A 19,139-nucleotide genomic window follows, 5' to 3' on the forward strand; every position below is an offset into this window, starting at 1 on the left:
TCTTTTGTGATCAAATAGGGTATACTTTGCAGTTTTTCTCATATTTCTCACATTCTGCTGTTATTAATCTTTTTGTCTTTTTGTTTTATTGTGCAGATTTCACTTCCATACATTAAGACCGGTAGGGCTAATGTATTGTATACTTTTAGTCTGGTTTGTTTTTGAACTAGGTTTGGTTTAAATATTTACCTGTTATTTTTAAATATTTTGCAATTTTTATGTTTATATCTTTTTCATTTTCATATGTGATCATACATCCTAGGTAGTTAAATGAATTTACCTGCTCTAAGATCTTGTTATCTATTACTATTTTAGTTCTTGCTGGATCTTGTCCTTTAAAGGCCATAGTTTTTGATTTTTCTATTGATATTATCATGCTATAATCTTTGGATATCTCATTTAGATCTAAAATAGCTTTCTGTAAGTTATCTTCAGAATTCGTAATTATTATTTGGTCATCGACAAAAAGGAGAGTGTTTAAGTTCGCTGTAGGAAAAAGTTTAATTCCTTGATATAAATTTTTATTCCATTTTATTATTATTTCATTTAAGTAGATATTAAAAAGAGTTGCTGAGAGGGGACATCCCTGTTGGACGCCTTGGTTTATCTCTCTCGTATATGATAGCTCGTGATTTAATCTTATTTGTATTTGATTATTTTCATATATACTTGTGATAGCTTTTAGGATATTATTTGGCATTTGTCTTTCTTTTAATATGTTAAATAATATGTTTCTTTTAACTTTGTCAAATGCTTTTTCAAAGTCAATAAATGCAATATGTGTTTCTAAATTATATTCTCTTCTTTTCTCTATTATTAATTTTAGGCAGAAGGCTGGGTCTATACATGATCTTCCTTTTCTAAATCCATTTTGTACCTCCAGAATAAAGTTTTCGGAATATTTCATTAGTTTGTTATTTAAGATTCTGCTGTATATTTTGTAACATGAATTTAGTATACTGATACCTCTATAGTTTTTAGGGTCATCTCTATCTTTTTTTAAAGATGGGAATCACAATTGCTTTTTTCCATTCTATTGGGGGGGGGGGGGATACCAGTTGAATAAATTTTATTTAAAAATAATAAGAGTCTTTCTTTGAATATTGTTCCTGTGTATTTATATAGTTCTGAACCTAGCTTATCTTCTCCAGATGATTTTCCATTTCTTGTTTCTTTCAGGCTGATTTCTAATTCTTCTTTAGTTATTGCCTTTTCATTTTCGTTAATCGTTTGCCAGTTGTCTTTTTTAAAATATTTGTCTGTCCCCAATTCTGTGTAGTAATTTAGAAATTCTTCTAATTTCAGTTTGGTGTTGTTTAATTTTATGTTTTCTTTGGTATCTGCATTTAAGTGTTTCAAAATCTTATATACATTGGGTCTTATTTTATATAAATCATGTTCTAAATTAGAAACAAATTTGTTCCATGATTCTCTATGTCTTTTTCTGACTTCTCTTTTAGCTATAGCTCGTATTCTTTTATATTCTATTTCATCTTCTAATCTTTTACTGCTTAACCATTTGTAATAGGCTTCTTTTTTTTTATTATTATTTTTTTTAAAAGTATCATCCCAGATCTTCAGTTTTTTCCTTTTATTAAATTTTTTGGTCTTTCCTAAGCTTTCATTTAGTTGTTTTTATATTAATCTATTCTATTTCTATTTCTTCATTTTGTTTTATTTTATCTAGATATTGGTTAATTCTTTGTTCATATAGCCATTGTACATTTGTGTCATTCAATAGTCTAGTTTTATAAACAAATGTTTCAAATTTTCTTTCTGTTCTTGTTACTTGTGGCCATTTAGGTAGTAATCTTAATTTTATTTTAACAAGTGGTCTCTTCTTATTTCATATCCTCTGTGAACTCTAACATCTAATGAAAATTTTGATGTCTTTTCATTTAATATAAAAGAATCTAATATTGATTTCCATCCACTTGCTGCCCAAGTATATTTATGCATGTCTTTATGTTTATACAAGGAATTCATTATTTTTAGGTTATTATAAACTACAAAGTCAATCAATTTTTTTACCTTAACTTATGGATGTGAGACTTGGAACCTAAAGAAGTCAGATAAGAAAAGAATAGCTGCTTTTGAGATGTGGTATTACAGAAGGCTGCTGAGGAGATCATATACTGAAAGGTGTACAAATGAATGGATGTTAGAAAAGATAAGTAGACTTTAAGGCTCCTTAAGGACATTGACAGAAGAAAGTTAAAATATTTTGGACACATTGAAAGGATGGAAGGGGGGGACTTCTCAGTTCCCCACTTTCCATCTATCTGAATTCTGATCTTCCTATGAATCCTTTTCTGACCATCGTGGCAAAAAACACTGTTTGCCAACCATTCCAATTTCATTCTGTTTAAGTGATCTCCAAGAAGTTAAAAAGGCAGTTCATGAAGAAAAAAAAAAAAAAAAAGAGTATATCAAAAGCTCATTGCAAGTAAGTCAGCATGTGCCCTGAGACCAAAGCGCACTCAAGAATAGCTCTGTTCATATATTTCTGAACACCAACAATACTAAGTTCCTACCTAATATCACCATTTTTAATATAGTTCTTCCAACAATAAAATATATTCAGTGTTTTAATTTTCTTAGAACTTCCATATCTGTGATCTCCAATCTATGATCAGAAAAAGATTCAAAAAAAATTTTTGAAATTTTTCTACTAATCTTTTCTAGAACCTATCCTTTTATTTCTAATCCAGCTTTCAGATACATAAGTTCTGAGAGCTGGATTAGAAATAAAATCTGAACAATGTCTTGTATACAGATAGTCTAGTGTTATATGCTCCAGCCTATCTTGCTAGAGCATATAAATTTATTATGTTGACTCCCTACCATATCATTTTTGCTAACTCTGTTGTCTATTTCCATATTTAATTTGCATGATGATTTCATCTTTTCTTCAGATTTTCCCATGAATGCCAAATTACTCCAGGGTTCTGAAATTTTACCCATACATTTTTTATTATCAATAAATGGTCTTTCTCTAACCTCAAATTCCATTCATAGATCTGCTGATGAGAGTGCATTCCATTCCTTTTTCATTTGACAAACCTTATTACTAAAGTTAATGCTACCAAAACATTCCTGCCTTACTTCAGGTAAGACTCCCAATAACTTTTATCATACATACTGAGATCTCTCAGTATTTATGATACTTGTCAGTAAAGCATTGGCATTGAAACACTACTCTAATCTTAACAAGTATGGCTGTAATAATTTGCCAGAAACTATAACCACTAACAACCAAGCATATCTATATGTATAATATAAAAATTGTATGTTTGATTGTTCTTGTGACTAATACTATTAGCATATGCACAAAGTAAGCAGAAGAAAACCACAATATCAGGAAAATTTTGGTGTGAAAAATGTAAAAAATCTTGTTGGATTCCCATTACATCATCCTAAAGAATATTGACTGTACATCAAATCTATGATTTGGGGTTATTCATTAAAAGAATGAAATTTAAAAAAATGGTGAAATATAGCGAAAGCTGGTACTGACTTTGCACTTGCACTGCAGCACCAATTTCCATTAAAATTAAGTCAAGAATATTTAAATTATTTGTAAATTATGGAATAATGCAGTAACTTAAAATATTATTTTATCAATAATGACTAATTTCAAGGCCAGATGGGAAATTAATGAAGATATTAAGAAGAAACATAAAATAAATCTTACTCGGGATCATTTTCAATCTCCTCAGTATGTAAACAAATATAATGAATAAAATGCTGGAAAATTCCTCTATCTGTCTTGTTTTGCTCTAAAACTGAATGAAGCATCATAGCAGCCTTTCTTCGAACTAGCTCCAAAGGAGATATCATAGCAATCAACAATGATAACAGAACTATAAAAAAAAAAAAAAAAAAAAAAGAATAAATGATTACCATTATAGCAATGATAACTAATTCCTTTCCTACAACTTTCTATTATAATACGACTATTACACTTTTTTTATCTAATCTTTGTCGAGTAGCTTTATTTTATCCTCCTACATGTTTTGCCCTTCTTTGTCTATTGGCATCCTCAGGGAATACAAACTAGTAAGCTAAAATGAAGGTTACAGACTAGGTTATAACTGATGATTCTAATTCATACAAAAAATTGGTATTGTGCGTGACAATGTGTGTGTCTCGTTAACGTGATTTATTCGTTATGGCTCATGACGTAATTGTTATGAAAGTGCATTTCTTTGATAGGATTCTCTTTACTGATATACCACATCGACAACGTGATGACGTCCAATACATCAGTACAATTACGATTCCTTTTGTCAGCAACCTTTCCCAAAAATTAGCTAACCTTTTAAAACCACATAAGATCAGAGTGGCATTCAAACCAATCAACACTATTCGGAAATTTTTAAGATCACCGAAAGATCCTCACCCATTCTACAAGTACTCTGGAGTATATAATATACCTTGCTCATGTGGTATTAGTTACGTAGGTCAGACCTCTAGAAGCTTTGAAACGAGAAAGAAAGAACACATAGAATATGTCAGAAATAACAGACAAGACATTTCAGGCCTTTCATGCCACTTTGCCTCTACTAACCATCACATTGAGTGGGATAAGAGCCTTATGCCATACATAGAAGATAACTACCATTCAAGAACCTTTAAAAAAGCAGCTACAGTCGCCCGTAAAACTGAAAACCTAAACAAGAATCAAGGTCTAATTTTACCAGAAATTTGGAAAACTTTTATCAGATCATTAAACATCAAAGAAATGCACTTTCATAACAATTACGTCATGAGCCATAACGAATAAATCACGTTAACGAGACATGCACATTGTCACGCACAATACCAATTTTTTGTATGAATTAGAACCATCAGTTATAACCTAGTCTGTAACCTTCATTTTAGCTTACTAGTTTGTATTCCCTGAGGATGCCAATAGACAAAGATTGGCGAAACATGTAGGAGGATAAAATAAAGCTACTTGACAAAGATTAGATAAAAAAAGTGTAATAGTCTTATGAATAATTGTCAAGAAAAAATTCAACCTTCTATTATGATCTTTTTTATTGTATGTTAGGGTTCAGGTTACCATATTACTATAAATGGTGAAATTAAGAGCAAAAAGCTATTCTTTCTCTTTTGAGGTAAGAAATGTTTGTTGCATTGCAAATAAAAGAACTGATATGAAGAATCAAGCTGATTCATTGTATGTTAATTCTTTTAAATATATTTTCCAATCATTACCATTCTTAAAATATCATTATCGTTGATATTGATAAATAACATTAGGAATTTTTCTGACACAAAATGTTTACTGATAGATGATACAATAAAATTGTACTCTATAGAACTACTTAGAACTACTACAAAACACATTTATACTGTTCTCTCAGTTTAATCACTCAACTTCTGGCTATTTTCCAAATTATTATCATCCAGTTCTTGCCATTCATCATTTCAGTGGACATCAGCAGATGCTGTATGATCACTCTCAACACTTCAGTGATGTGCCACATGAATTCTCATCAAGTGGTTCTGCTTTTCTTCAGACTTTAACTATCTAAAGGTCAGTCACTCCAGACACTATCCATCTATCTCATGCCTTCCATTCTTTCTGTGTGTCCAAAGTATTTTAGCTTTTTTTGAAATTTTTCTACTAATCTTTTCTAGAACCTATCCATTTGCCTTATAGTATGTATGAGATCCACAAGAATCTCCACAGCATATCTCAAAAGCAGCAATTTTCTTCCTATCAAACTTCTTTAGGTTTCTAAGTTACAGAGGTATAATCAGTTACTGAAAAGGCAGCTTCATAAAATTCAGAATCCTCAGCTTTGCTCCCAGACTTCAGATATCTCTGACTACTGTTTTAGTCATTCTTAATATCCTCTTGATGTCTTCTGAATAGCAATTCTTCACACTGATAATGGATCCTCAATCACTTGTTTCTCAGATGCTTTCCTTCAAAAACCATGATTATTGTCTTTCTAGGGTTGAGTCTGGTGTTCTTGCTTCTACATACAAGATGTCCTAAGCATAGATACTGAACACATGAAAAGAAAGTAAGCATCCTTGCCCGAATTCGTTATATATATCTAAAAGCAACCAGTTAAATGGAAATCCATTACATTCATTACCTCCCCCCCCCCACACACACACACGATTTCACATACTAAACACAATGAAAAGCTTTTGAATGGTCTGTGAAGAAGCATATTACCAAAGGAAGTCTAAACTCAATACTCCTGGAAAATAATCTGCCTAAGGATCTGATCTATGCCTGTATCTCAAGGCATTTAAGCAACAACTTCGGCCTCAATTCTATTTAGAATAATCTTTAGCAGAATCTTGCTTGCATGAGAGATTAGACTAATCTCTATGGTTTTAGAGTGCTTCATATTTCCCTTTCTGTGCAGTGGTAAGAATAGTGACTTCTTCCATTCTCTAAGCCATTTATTTTTCTGTCTCACATATCCTCATAATCAATCTATGAAACACATGTATCCATCCATCCACTGCAGCCTTAACTCTTCCCAGATTCCACCTACACCCGAGCCTTATTGTTATTAAGATCCTTAACTGCTCTTTCAACCTCATGCCTAAGCAGAGACAGTTCTAACTCAAGATTCCTCCTGCAGGAGGATTGGATTTCTTTCAAATTTTTGTCACCTTCTCTGCTCCATTCTCATACTTGATGACATTCAATTTTGGCCTAACCTTGTGTTTAAGGTGACAAACTAACTCAAACATCCTTTTGTAATTGTGCCTTGTCACCTGGGACTCTAGCTCTTAACATTTCTCAGTATAACATTTGTCCTTGTCTGGCCTAATGTATTTTATGACTTCTCTACATAATTTCTTTATCTTCTTCAGTTCCTTTGTTTCTTTAACCTTCTCTTAGGTTTTTATTGAGATTCCATGTTGATTCTGATACCTATGGGTCTCTTAGTCTTCTTATCAAAACTAGATATTTCCTGGCTGTATCCTGTATTAAAACACTGCTTCCTACCTATCAGAGCATTTCAGTGTGTTCTCTTCAACAGGTTGGATGCTCTCTAAAAGAGCATCCAACCTTCTGAAGTTTCTTCTGTGAACTCTAGGAATTACTCTAACATCCAGTTTAGTAGAATGGGACCAACTTGGAAGATTTAGTTTCAGTCTTATTAGTTGATGGTATGAGCCATAGGCTGCTCCTGGACAAGTGTGTCTGATACTTTGACTCATCAATGTTGTCAAAGTATAGGTATGGTGTGTGTACATATACTCTTGCCATTAGGCCTATCAATGTGGAGTGTATAAACCACCAAAACAGATGTGCTTGTTGGATGAGCCTTAAGTCTAATAAAATGTTACAAGCTTATAACCATGAATGAATTTTGTTTAACCTTTCTTCAGTACCACTGCTCCATGATGCCTTGAATCTTCCCTTGAGTAAACAACTATCTCAACATTCCACCTTCTGAAATTATCTTCTCCATTCCATTTAGTTTCATTAATTCCCAGGATGTCAATGTGCCTATGTAAAGATCACCTCTGAGGTTCATACTGGAAACTGTAATATATTTCTTGAACATGATTCTCTGCCTTAGCCCTGAATATGGTTCTGATTTTTCTGCATGGCAGCTAATATAGCAAAGATTCATTATAATGCACGATCATATTTGTGATTGCAATATCTGTAAATCTGTAGTTTACAATTTTGAAAGGCTATAAACCTACAGTGCATTAGCCCTGTAAGCAGGCTGAAGCCACAGCCACTATCCAGGAATCTACTACTCTCTAAGATAACTGGAAGGCCTGCTAAATCAGACTTCACAATTATCTTGGAGACAAAACAAAACTTTTTCAAGACACTTAAGGGTTCCAATAAGCAAGGTAGCAGCCTCACATTGGGTTATAAAATGCATCTACCATTTATCCAATATAGGCAGTTTCATCAAGAATTCTGCATATTTTCTTGAAAAAAAATCAAGGATATTCAAATACATGAGTGGATATGTTGGTCAGTTTTGATATTGTTTCTGTATTTACCAATATTCTGTTATTTATTGTTTAAGAGATACTTGTGGCATAGTAGGTTTTTTTAAAGTAACATGAAAAACACAAGTAATAAGTAATACTATTTATTTAAGGCCATATATTTTACCCTTAATACTACAGGCCATCATTAGTGGCAACAATAGTTCATTAGAAAGTAGAACACAAACAATGGATTGATCTCAAAACATAAGAGCAATGTAATGCTCTACATAAAACAACACAAAAGTATAAATGACTATTACAATATTAATTATTCATTAACTATTTTAAAAAATATTATTGATGTGATTGTAGTAGTTCTGATGGTGAAGTAAGGCATCGGTACTTTTCTAAACAATGTTCAAATTTATAAGGACATCAATGAAGTAAGCGTGTTTCAGACCACAGGATGTTGTGGTCTTTATCTATTCCATGTAAAGCCAAGCCAGGTTTTTCAGATTTATTGTTGCTAGTATAAGACTAGTGTTCTTGCATTATTTTTTCTACAGTCCATCCAGTTTGTCCAAATTAATTGTGACTCATTGTTCTTACTCTGGACAAACTTACTTCACTGTCCAAACTTAAATCAGAATGACTTCCTCTATCTAAGACATGGGAAAGTCTTATTTTAATCACACATCAATATTTTTTTTAAAGTAGCTAATGAATAATTAATATTGCAATATTTCCTCAGCTATATACCATTGCGTTATTTCATGTATAACATCACGTGGCTCTTACTTTCTCAAATCAATAAATTCAATATTCAGGATGAAATATATGGCCTTTAATTAATGAGCATCAATGCTACATTAAATACATGAAACCACAAAAGTCTAGTCTAGCACATCATAGTCTTATAAATAAACACAGTATTCGGTGAGATGAAGCTTGTCTTCTCTACAGAAGAAGATTTAAATATGAATGCCTTTTCAAAGAAAGTTGTGAAACCTTTTACATCAGCCTAACCTGAATCAGAACAATTGTCTCTCTCTACAAAAAGTTTGAGCAATTCCCATTTTATGTAAACATCAGAAATAGTTTTGATATTATTTATTAATATAAATTTCTAGCTCACAGCAACTGTTTTTAATTGGTAAACTAATTGAAGTATGTGCCTTATATTCCTGTTCTTTGATTTTCTTGTTGTTTCTACACATTGATGAACTGTTATTTCTGGTAAGAAATATTTACACTTTCATTAAAATTTATTAATGGGGTTATCGTATAATTTCATTACTTTATAGTTATGCCAGAGGTACCTTTAAAGAGGAGATCTTCAGTAATGTATAATTTCTCATATGATTATAATCCTGTGTCAATATTTTTTCTTCTCTATTAATACAGTCAATAACAAAATAATTACCTCAGTTTTATTAAGTTGTCTACTTCCATAGAAGTAATTAAGTATAAAAAATGCCCCATATTTCTCAAAAGAACTGCTGTAGATTTACATAATACAGTTGACCCCCAAAGAACGTGGGTTTGAACTACATGGTTCCATTTATAAACGTTTTCTTTTTTAATAAATATATTGGAAATTTTTTGGAGATTTGTGACAATTTAAAAAAACTCGCAGATGAATCACATAGCTTAGAAATATCAAAGAAATTAAGAAAAAGTTAGGTATGCCATGAGTATATTAAATATGTGGATACTAGTCTATTTTATCATTTACTATCATAAAGTATACACAAATCTATTATAAAAAGTTAAAATTTATCAAAACTTATGCACACAAACATTTACAGACCATTTATGGCCATTTGCAGTCGAGAAATGTAAACAAATGTAAAGATGCAGTATTAAATCAGTTTAATGTTTGGTCTCAAGAGTCAAAATCCTTGTCTGTAAAAAAAAAAAGGGAAAAAAAGAAGAAATAAAAATACAAAAAAAAATTATCATTGCAAATCTATGGCAAAGGGTCTGTCGCCAAGATAGTTCCCTAAAAAATAAATACAATGGAATACCAGCCTGGTATTCCATTATTATTATGCCAGCCTGGTTGGCCAAATGGTTAATATATCCGCTCTCCAGCCTAAAGGCTGCGGGTTCGAATTCCGCCATGAGCATGGATTTTTGCGATTGTCTGTGAAAATACTTGTGGTGGTGGGGCAGTAGATGGCATTGGTGTAGTTGCGGTTCGTTAGGATTGGTGGATTGAGTGGTGGAGGCGGAGAGTTGTGGAGTGGGTGCCCTCCCTCGATAAGTCTTTGGACTCCCTGGAGGTGTCAAGTAATAGTAATAGTAATAATAATAATAATAATAATACGTTATCATCATTTTGGCTACAAATACAGAATGAATTTCCTGAATTAACAGATAAATCTCTAAGGTTCATTTTCCCATTTCCACATTCACATCTGTGCGAAGTTAAATTTTCAGCCCTTGTAGATATTAAGACGAAAAGCAACTGCATTATAGATGTCGAACCACATCTGAGATTGAAATTAATAACTATAGAGCCACATTTTGCTGAAATTTTTCCCACCATAAGAAATTTCACTCCTCTCATTGATGATAAATTATTTAAATTAAGTAAAAATTTATAGTATCTTTATAAATTTTGTTCTATTAAAAATAAACAATATTTTTTTATGTATATCTACATCTAAATTCAAATAAAATAGACATTTACAATGAACTATACTTTTTTTTTATTTATTTTATTTATTTATTATTTTGATAAGGGGGTACTTGGTGATAATGAAAATTTAAGAAGGGGATGCACGAATATCTGAAGTTTGAGAAACACTGAGCTACAGGAACATTGATATCTACTCCCACCATGTGCAGAAGGCTTCACAAATGTGGTCTGTATGCTAGGTGACCAGTAGTCTGCATGTCCCTATCTTCATGCCACAGGAGAGAATGTTTGAAATGGACCAGGCTCCACATCAACTAGATCCAAAATCAATAGATATCAGTACTGACTGCAGACATTTCCCAATTTGCTCTAAAAAGAAATACTATGTGTGCTCTAATTCTGGAGAGAACCAGGAACATGTTACCATCCCTCTAATATCTGCGAAGGGGCACTTATGGTGGAGGTAGGGTGATGGTTTCTTTTGGGAGGGATCTCGTTTGGTGGACACGCTGACCTGTATGTGCTTCCTAGTGGAACCATGAATCTTGCAAATTATAGAGACAAGATCCTGGACCCCTATGTGAACATAGGTGGTCTAAGTCTGGGTGCTATCGGATAGACATTTATCCTACAAGATCATAATGTTCATCATCATCAAGCAAAGACTGTAGGTCAGTTGCGATTAACTTAATGGATCATGAAAAGTATTTTTTAAATGAAACATGATAGAAAATAGAGTGTATCTCATAGATACACTCGGGCAGTGTCATGCCTCGTGTTTCGCTACTTTTGGGGAACTCGCTTGATGATATATCATGACCATACAGTGCAGAGAGGGAATGTCTTTATTTACTTTATATAAATTGATTGGTTTCTGTATCCTTTGACTATTATGAATGGATGTGACCACATATTTTCCAAATGAAAATTTGAAAGAGGATATTAGGGTGTACTTAGTGTTTTTGGACCTACAATAAAACTATTTTGTATGACTGAACTGTAGCATAGTGTCTATGTGAGTGGAGACATTTTTCATTCTAAAAGATTTTCATTCCCTGCCTACAATTTATACAAACTGTCGCTACCTACAGTACATAGACTCCAATTGCCTTCATACTGTATTTATTGACAGAGTAAAGATACCTGACCTTACAATAAAATTGTTTTGCTTGCCTGAATGTAGTATAGCGATTGTAGTGCATCTGCAGTATGGTAGTATAGATATTTTCACTGCAGTTTTTCAAAAGAATCATAGTGAACAAAAATCTGCTTATTCCACAAATCAAAATGAATTCTTCTATTATTTTGATGGCTATATAGCTTACTTTCTTCTTTGTTTTATGAAGCATACCTGCTGCATTAAATAAAATATTCCTAATTTTATTAGGAAATACTTTATTTTATTTTTGATTTTTTCCTCCATGTTATATTTAAATGTTAATAAAATCATATTTTGATATTATTACCTGTTAGATTTTTGTTTTTACTTAATTATACATAGTAAGGGCACTTACTGTTTTGTGAAACTTTTATTTCATTTAGTGCCCATACATAGACACTAAATCTGCCTATGCACACTGCAACCCCCTGTACACACACACACATTATATGTGCATGTGTGTGTACAGGGGTCGCAATGTAAAATGTATTTTTTATTGTGGGCCACGGCCAGAAAAGTTTAAAAAACACTGCTCTAGGTAGATGCGTTGTTGCTGTTTCCATCAAAGAAGTGACAGGAGTTCATGGATACTGATGTAGAAACTTTTATCTCTTCCTCTTTTATAGCACTTTTATCCCACTTGAGGATAAAACATGGTGCAGGGGCTGCTATGATTATGCAAAAGGCTTGTCAGAGTCTCGCATTGGGGGGGGGGGGGGGAAAGCAATTTTTATGTGCGTAGATGCATGTGTTCACGGGGCCAGTTTGCCTGTTTCTCATATGGCTAACCTACTAAACTCATATTAGCCATTATAGTCAAAAGAAACCAGATAAAGGCTCCTCACATCTCAGAGGGGTATCGTATCTAGGTCTTTCTGACCAAAGGACTTCATCTATACTTCATATAGGCTAATGAGGCTCTTGATGTAGAAACTTTTCATGACACAAAAATTTCAACGTTTTTTTGAATGAAAAGGAACAATTTGATAAAATATCAAATCACATAACATAACCATATGTTCTTTTGCTATCAATAATACTTTTTTGCATTTACTGTTGTTGCAAATCATCTGCTCCTAAGCAAAGATAAATATGAGCCTCATGCTAACAGTGAATTTCTTCATATACTAAGACACCATTACAAACTTTACAACATTACAAATGAATAACAGAGTGAATTAACACAGCAAAATTTTAGAATAAAATTCTCAACTATACAATAATTTTTACATATCTTTTTAAAAGAACAAAACAGACAAGAAAAAATTATATGCAGATTGTATTGATAATTTACAATTTAATTAAGAAACAACCTTGTAAATATATCTGAATGAATCGAGTTTACAAGTTTTTAAAGAAAATCGAATTTCTCCAATTCGCTAAACAAATCATTAGAACACTTACCGGGTGATTCTTCTAAAATCCAGTTCAGGGTCTCCTTTGAGCTTTTACAAATCACTGACATCACAACAAGAGCTCTAATTTGTAAAATAGGTGTAAAGAGTATTTGAAGGTCAGATGGAAAAAAATTACTTGGAAGAAAAGATGAAAGAAAATACAGTTTTTCTTTTATGGATGGCAGATGGTGCTATAAAAATAAAAACATATATTAAAAATAAACTTTTTTTAACAACAGTGAAAAATAAAATGTGCATGAAAGAATAATTTATGATGAACTTCTGAAGTTTGATAAATATCCACGAGAAATAACCAAATATATTTGTGAGTGCATTTAAATTTAACAAAGGAGGGAATATTCGTTACCATATAACTAAAATTCTCCTGATTCTACTGAAGATTTTCAATTAGGAGTGTGTAAGTTTTGAAATCAAAAATTGCTTAATGTAATTTTTTAGCTAATAAAACAGATATCTAAAAATATGGAATGACATCTAATGGGACTATATTGATCAAGTACGTACAAGAAACAACTATGTTATACCAACTAAGGCTGTCGGCATCTTCAGGGTACATAACTGATGTAAGGCACTAAAAAGATAAAAACTGTTACAAACTATAATCAACTGATTCCAATTATATTAGACAAAGAACAGAGCACGTACAATACATGCATAGAGCGTGCATGATCTCACTTGTTATTTAGGAATGTTCTATAGTTGGCACTGTAATTCAGTTCTGGTGAGTTAAGAGATCTAATAAGGGTCTTCCAGATCAAGGGTATGATTAGATCTTTATTGATTGGAACCACACAAAAAAGGACCTGTTAGACTTTCTAAACAAGATCAACTCTTTACACTACACAATCAAATTCATTTTAGAACTTGAAAAAGATAACCAATTACCATTTCTGGACACTTTAATTAAGAAGCTAATGAATGGTGGTATCAACCTCTCAGTTTACTGCAAACCTGACAATACAGGACGTTATTTACATTTCACTTCCTCCCACCACATTTCTCAGAAACTTATACTGTACACATGCTGAAGGACCAAGCCTCTCTCCTTACAACAGATCAACAAGACCTCCAGGAAGAACTATCCCTGATATCTAACAATCTTACCAGGAATGGATTTCCTCGAAGACTCGTCCACAAGATACTTTTCTCTGACCACCCACAAAGACAACGAGATGACATACGTTATATTTCTACCATCGTCATTCCATACTTAGGGACAGTTAAGAATAAGATTGCAAGACTCCTTAGACCACACAAAATAAGAGTGGCCTTTAAACCTACAGAAACGATTAGGCAATTCTTAAGATCTCCAAAAGATAGCCATCCTTTCTTCAAATATGCTGGAGTTTACAACATACCCTGCTCGTGCGGGTTGAATTACATCGGCCAGACTTCAAGGAGCCTTGAAATTAGTCAAAAAGAACACATTGGTGACGTCAACAATAACAGAGAAGAAAAATTGGGGTTTTTCATTTCTCAAGAATGAACCATATCATAGAGTGGGATAGAAGCACAATTCCTTACATACGGGAGGACTTCTGCTCCCAAATTATTAAAGAAGCCACAGCAGTTGCCCGCTGTATACAAAACCTTAACAGGAACCAAGGACTAATCTTGCCCGTGATCTGGAAGACCTTTATTAGATCTCTTAACCCACCAGAACTGAATTACAGTGCCAACTATAGAACGTTCCTAAATAACAACAAGTGAGATCATGCACGCTCTATGCATGTATTGTACATGCTCTGTTCTTTGTCTAATATAATTGGAATTGGCTGATTATAGTTTGTAACAGTTTTTAACTTTTTAGTGCTTTACATCAGTTATGTACCCTGAAGATGCCGACAGCCTTAGTTGGTGAAACTAGTTGGTATAACATAGTTGTTTCTTATATGTACTTGATCAATATAGTCCCATTAGAAGTCATTCCATAGCTTTTATGGTCAAGAAAATGAAACATTTTTAAAAGATATCTAAAAAATTATTGTATACATAATTAAGAATTTTATTCATAAGTTAAGGCTGCCAAATGCTAAGAAAAATTTATTCTAAAACTTTGCTGTGTTAATTCATATTTTTATTATTCATTTGCAATATTGTAAAATTTAAAATGACGACTTAGCCAGCCTGGCTGGCCGAGTGGTTAGCGTGTCCACTCTCCAGTTAAGAGGCTGCAGGTTTGAATCTTGCCGTGGGCATGGATGGTTGTGATTTCTGTGGAAATACTAGTGGTGGTGGTCGGAGGTTGATGCCGTTGGTGTAGTTGCGGTCAGTTGGTGGATTGTGAGTGGTGGAAGCAGAGCTGTAGAGTAAATGCCCTTCCCTCGATGAGACTTTGGACTCCCTGGAGGTGACTAATAATATCAGCTGCTATTATTATTATAGATTTAAATTAACTTCTCAGGCAAATCATTTCTAAATGAAATGGAACCAAACATAATTAACATTAGTGAGACCTGTCAAACAGAATGGGGTATTCTTACAGAGATAGCATGTCATGTGTACAGTGTACTAAAGGAAGGACAAACAGGATAGAAATGGTGGAGAAATACTGCTAATGACTGCAGAGGAATTAACCTCCCTACTAACCATGACATGTTTTCACATCCACCAAAATATGAATGTGATGCATACTATATAGATGAAGTAACATGGATAAGAATGCAAGTTGTCAATTATCAGCAAATGTGATAATCCATAACACTCACAGAATGTTTAACTGGATTAACATGCATCAATAACTGCATCGCAGGGCCATTGTAACTAAAAGGAAGAAATGCATATTTCCATACAATATGTAGAGTGTATGGAAAGTGTATATTTCTTTTTAAAATTACATAGCTGTAATTTTAAATAGAAATATTAGATAGCTAAACACAAAATATAAAAATATATTTTTATATTTTGAATCCTTTTATCATATAATAAGGGACATAAGATATAATAGACATGTCCATTTTTTTTTCTTATTGAGAGGGAAAATGGCCATGCATGGAGACAGAAGATTGTAATAATTTAATGTACATAAATATTTTAACTGGTGAGAACAATGATATCAGAATCAATTCCCTTTTGATAATTTTGCCTAATTATCCTTAGCTGACAGTGCCTGTTTTGTTTTCAAAGAATCACATATTCGAGTTTTAAAAAGTTTGCTATTTGTTTTAAATTAAATTTTCTTTATTGTTTATTCATACTCTTAGAAATCAACATCACTTGTACGAATGCTTATTTTTTTGTACTTTACAGCTTTTCTCTACATACAGAAAACAAAACATAAATCTATCACATTATTTATAAGAATTTGTGTTGTCATTTGCAGTATGCTGAGCTTTAGTTCTAATGAATGGCATCCTCCCCAAATTTACTCATTACAAAATGAAATAAACAGTTATGATATAAACTGTTATGTATTGACTAATCCATCTGCATAACATGCAAATAAAGAAATATTAATGTCATTCTGATAATTATTATTAATGGTCAGCTGGTGCAAAAATAGAAAACATAACCTTCCACACTTTGCATGGAAGGTTATTTTTTGCTATTTTTGAATAAAATTTGATTCTGAAACACCCTTGCTCCTTGAAGGAAATGTAAAATTTGTAAAAATATGAATAATTTGAATGATTCCAATAACCCAAAACCACTGATACTAGGTCCCAGAAAGTAAATAAGGTAGTCACTGGAACTATCAAACAAAAAAAGAAATAGTTCGGATTTAAAAGCACTACTTTATTTCAGCATTTATTATTAACAGCTAAATATTATTATTATTATTATTTTTTTAATCTCAAAACAGTAAAATAACGTTTCAGTATCTGAAATCTGTTACTTTATTTTACTGTTTAAGTAACAGATCTCAGATATGAAATCTGTTACTTAAACAGTAGGAAGTTAGACATTGATTATTAATTTATAAATTATTATTTGGCATAATTGGAATACCTCAAAATAAACACATTTTGAATGGATCTGAGTATGATATGCCACAGATTGTTTTCACCACACATATTTACAGCAGTTCAATGGACATTCGTGGGGGAAAAAATAATAATAATAATCTGTTGCATTTTTAAGGTGCAAGATGAAAGGGCTAAAGTTCTTCTGAAATATACTATATATATAAATTTCTGATATATATATATATATATATATATATATATATATAAACAATAAAGGTCGTAAAATTAGTAACTCAGTAAAACTATTTAGCATCATTTTTTGTTCATAAAAGATAACAATGTATCTAAAACTTGTATGATAACAACCACAAAACCATAGTATGATTTCATGCTATGGTTATGCGGTTGAAACATTTTCAACACAAGTGTTTGAAAATAGTGTGATATTTTTGCAATATCGTCATGAAAAAAAAAAAAAAAAAAAAAAAAAAACTGAATAAAATAACGTTCCGTTGCACTGATTTTGAAGAATCAATGACAAAACTGCGCATAAATAAAAGAAAAAGTACTGAAAAACAGTTCTTGATACAGGAAATTTCAAGTAAAATAGTTCACTTAAGGTCCAGTGGTCTCAAAGGTTGCAACTCCATTACATTTTAAATATGATAATTGAGTACTCTAACAATCATAGATTAATGGTGGAATAGGATAATTACAAGATGAAAGACAGAAAGTCACTTATGTTTTCATCCTTAAAAATTCATATGATGGTTCATGTATTTGAAACACTTCAGCTAGTTAGGAAGACTTAAAATCAACTAGATTAGAGATTTCAAATGGTGGTAGTATATGTAATATAGGCAGTAGGTTTGGGATGAAGTGGAGATTAACAGGACAAAATATATAGTTCCATGCTGCAATAGACCAGAATCATCTGAAGAGGACTGTTAACCACACAGATAAATGAGGAGGAGGGAAGAAGAAGGCAAGAGAAAGCATGTTAGATCATCATCATCAGTTGCATCAGTCTGGAAACTGGTAGCTCAGCTGCAATTTCTTCCATTCCACTCTGTTATCAGCTTTCTTCTTAATCTCCTAGTAACTCCTTGGGCCCATGCTTTCTTTGACTTGGTCAACAAAGCTTTTCCTTGGTCTGCCTTTTCTTTCCCCCTCTATTTAGCCTTCAGTTATTCTTTTCACAAGTCCATCATGTTGGAGTATATGTTCATACCACCTATCTCTGCTAATTTTCACATCTAATTAGACTGCTTGTTTCACTTATCTATCTCTCAGGACTTGTTCATTTGAATTTTTTTCCCTGACCATTTTATTTTGTTCATGTGGCACCAGCGACACATTTCAAAACCTAGAATCCAGGTTTCACATCCATACAGTGTGATATTCCATATCAATGCCTTTATTATAATTTTTTTCAATTGTAGGTTGTGGTTTCCTGTTAAAATGCTTTTCATCTTAGAGAATTAGGCTTTTGCATTGTTTATTCTTAACCATATGTCTTCTCTTTTTCTGCCATCTTCTGTTATTAGGCTTCCTAAATATTTAAAGCTTTTTACTTGTTTTATTTGTTTCCCGCTGATGTCTACATTCTCTATACTGATTGGGGGATTTTCCAAACAAGGATTTCAGAAATATCTGTGTTGATTTTCATTTTATATTATATGAGGTTATTATTTATCAAGGAGATTGCCAGCCAAGGCAAGAAAGATGAAATCAGAAAAGCAGTTACATTTTTACAGGCAAAGAGAAATCCGAGTTTCTTTGTCTTTTTAGTAGCAATTAAAAGGATGAGTGAATACAGGAACAAATCCTAAAACACCTCAAATCAACATCACCAGAGGTGAAGATCAGTACTATCGACATAAGAAGCCTGAATGGCAAAGAAATGGAGCTAGCTGAGGAATTGGATAAGTACCAGATTAACAAAAAAGGGGTGACTGAAACAAAAATTGGTGAGATCTTCCTGAGCAATAAATACAAAATGTTATATTCAGGCAATGACAATCAAGGAAAAGAAGGAGTAGCCATAGTATTCAACACAAAATACAAGGCTA

The 19,139-nt window shown here is 32.4% G+C and overlaps 1 protein-coding gene across 1 annotated transcript in view; it reads right to left on the bottom strand.

The window, feature by feature from the left end:
• Window positions 1-19,139, bottom strand: part of LOC150107383 (HEAT repeat-containing protein 1-like) — a 121,909-nt gene that overhangs the window by 76,799 nt on the left and 25,971 nt on the right. Inside the window, exons 5-6 of the mRNA XM_090391825.1 lie at window positions 13,149-13,332; window positions 3,695-3,863 (exon numbers count right to left, since the gene is read on the bottom strand). Of these exons, the coding sequence (XP_090247951.1) occupies window positions 3,695-3,863; window positions 13,149-13,332 (353 nt within the window). The remainder of the gene's footprint in view (window positions 1-3,694; window positions 3,864-13,148; window positions 13,333-19,139) is intronic.

Source organism: Typopeltis vanoorti, chromosome 4, assembly GCF_054136105.1.
Source record: "Typopeltis vanoorti isolate ZY-2024b chromosome 4, IOZ_Tvanoo_1.0, whole genome shotgun sequence".
NCBI classification, from domain to species: domain Eukaryota; kingdom Metazoa; phylum Arthropoda; class Arachnida; order Uropygi; family Thelyphonidae; genus Typopeltis; species Typopeltis vanoorti.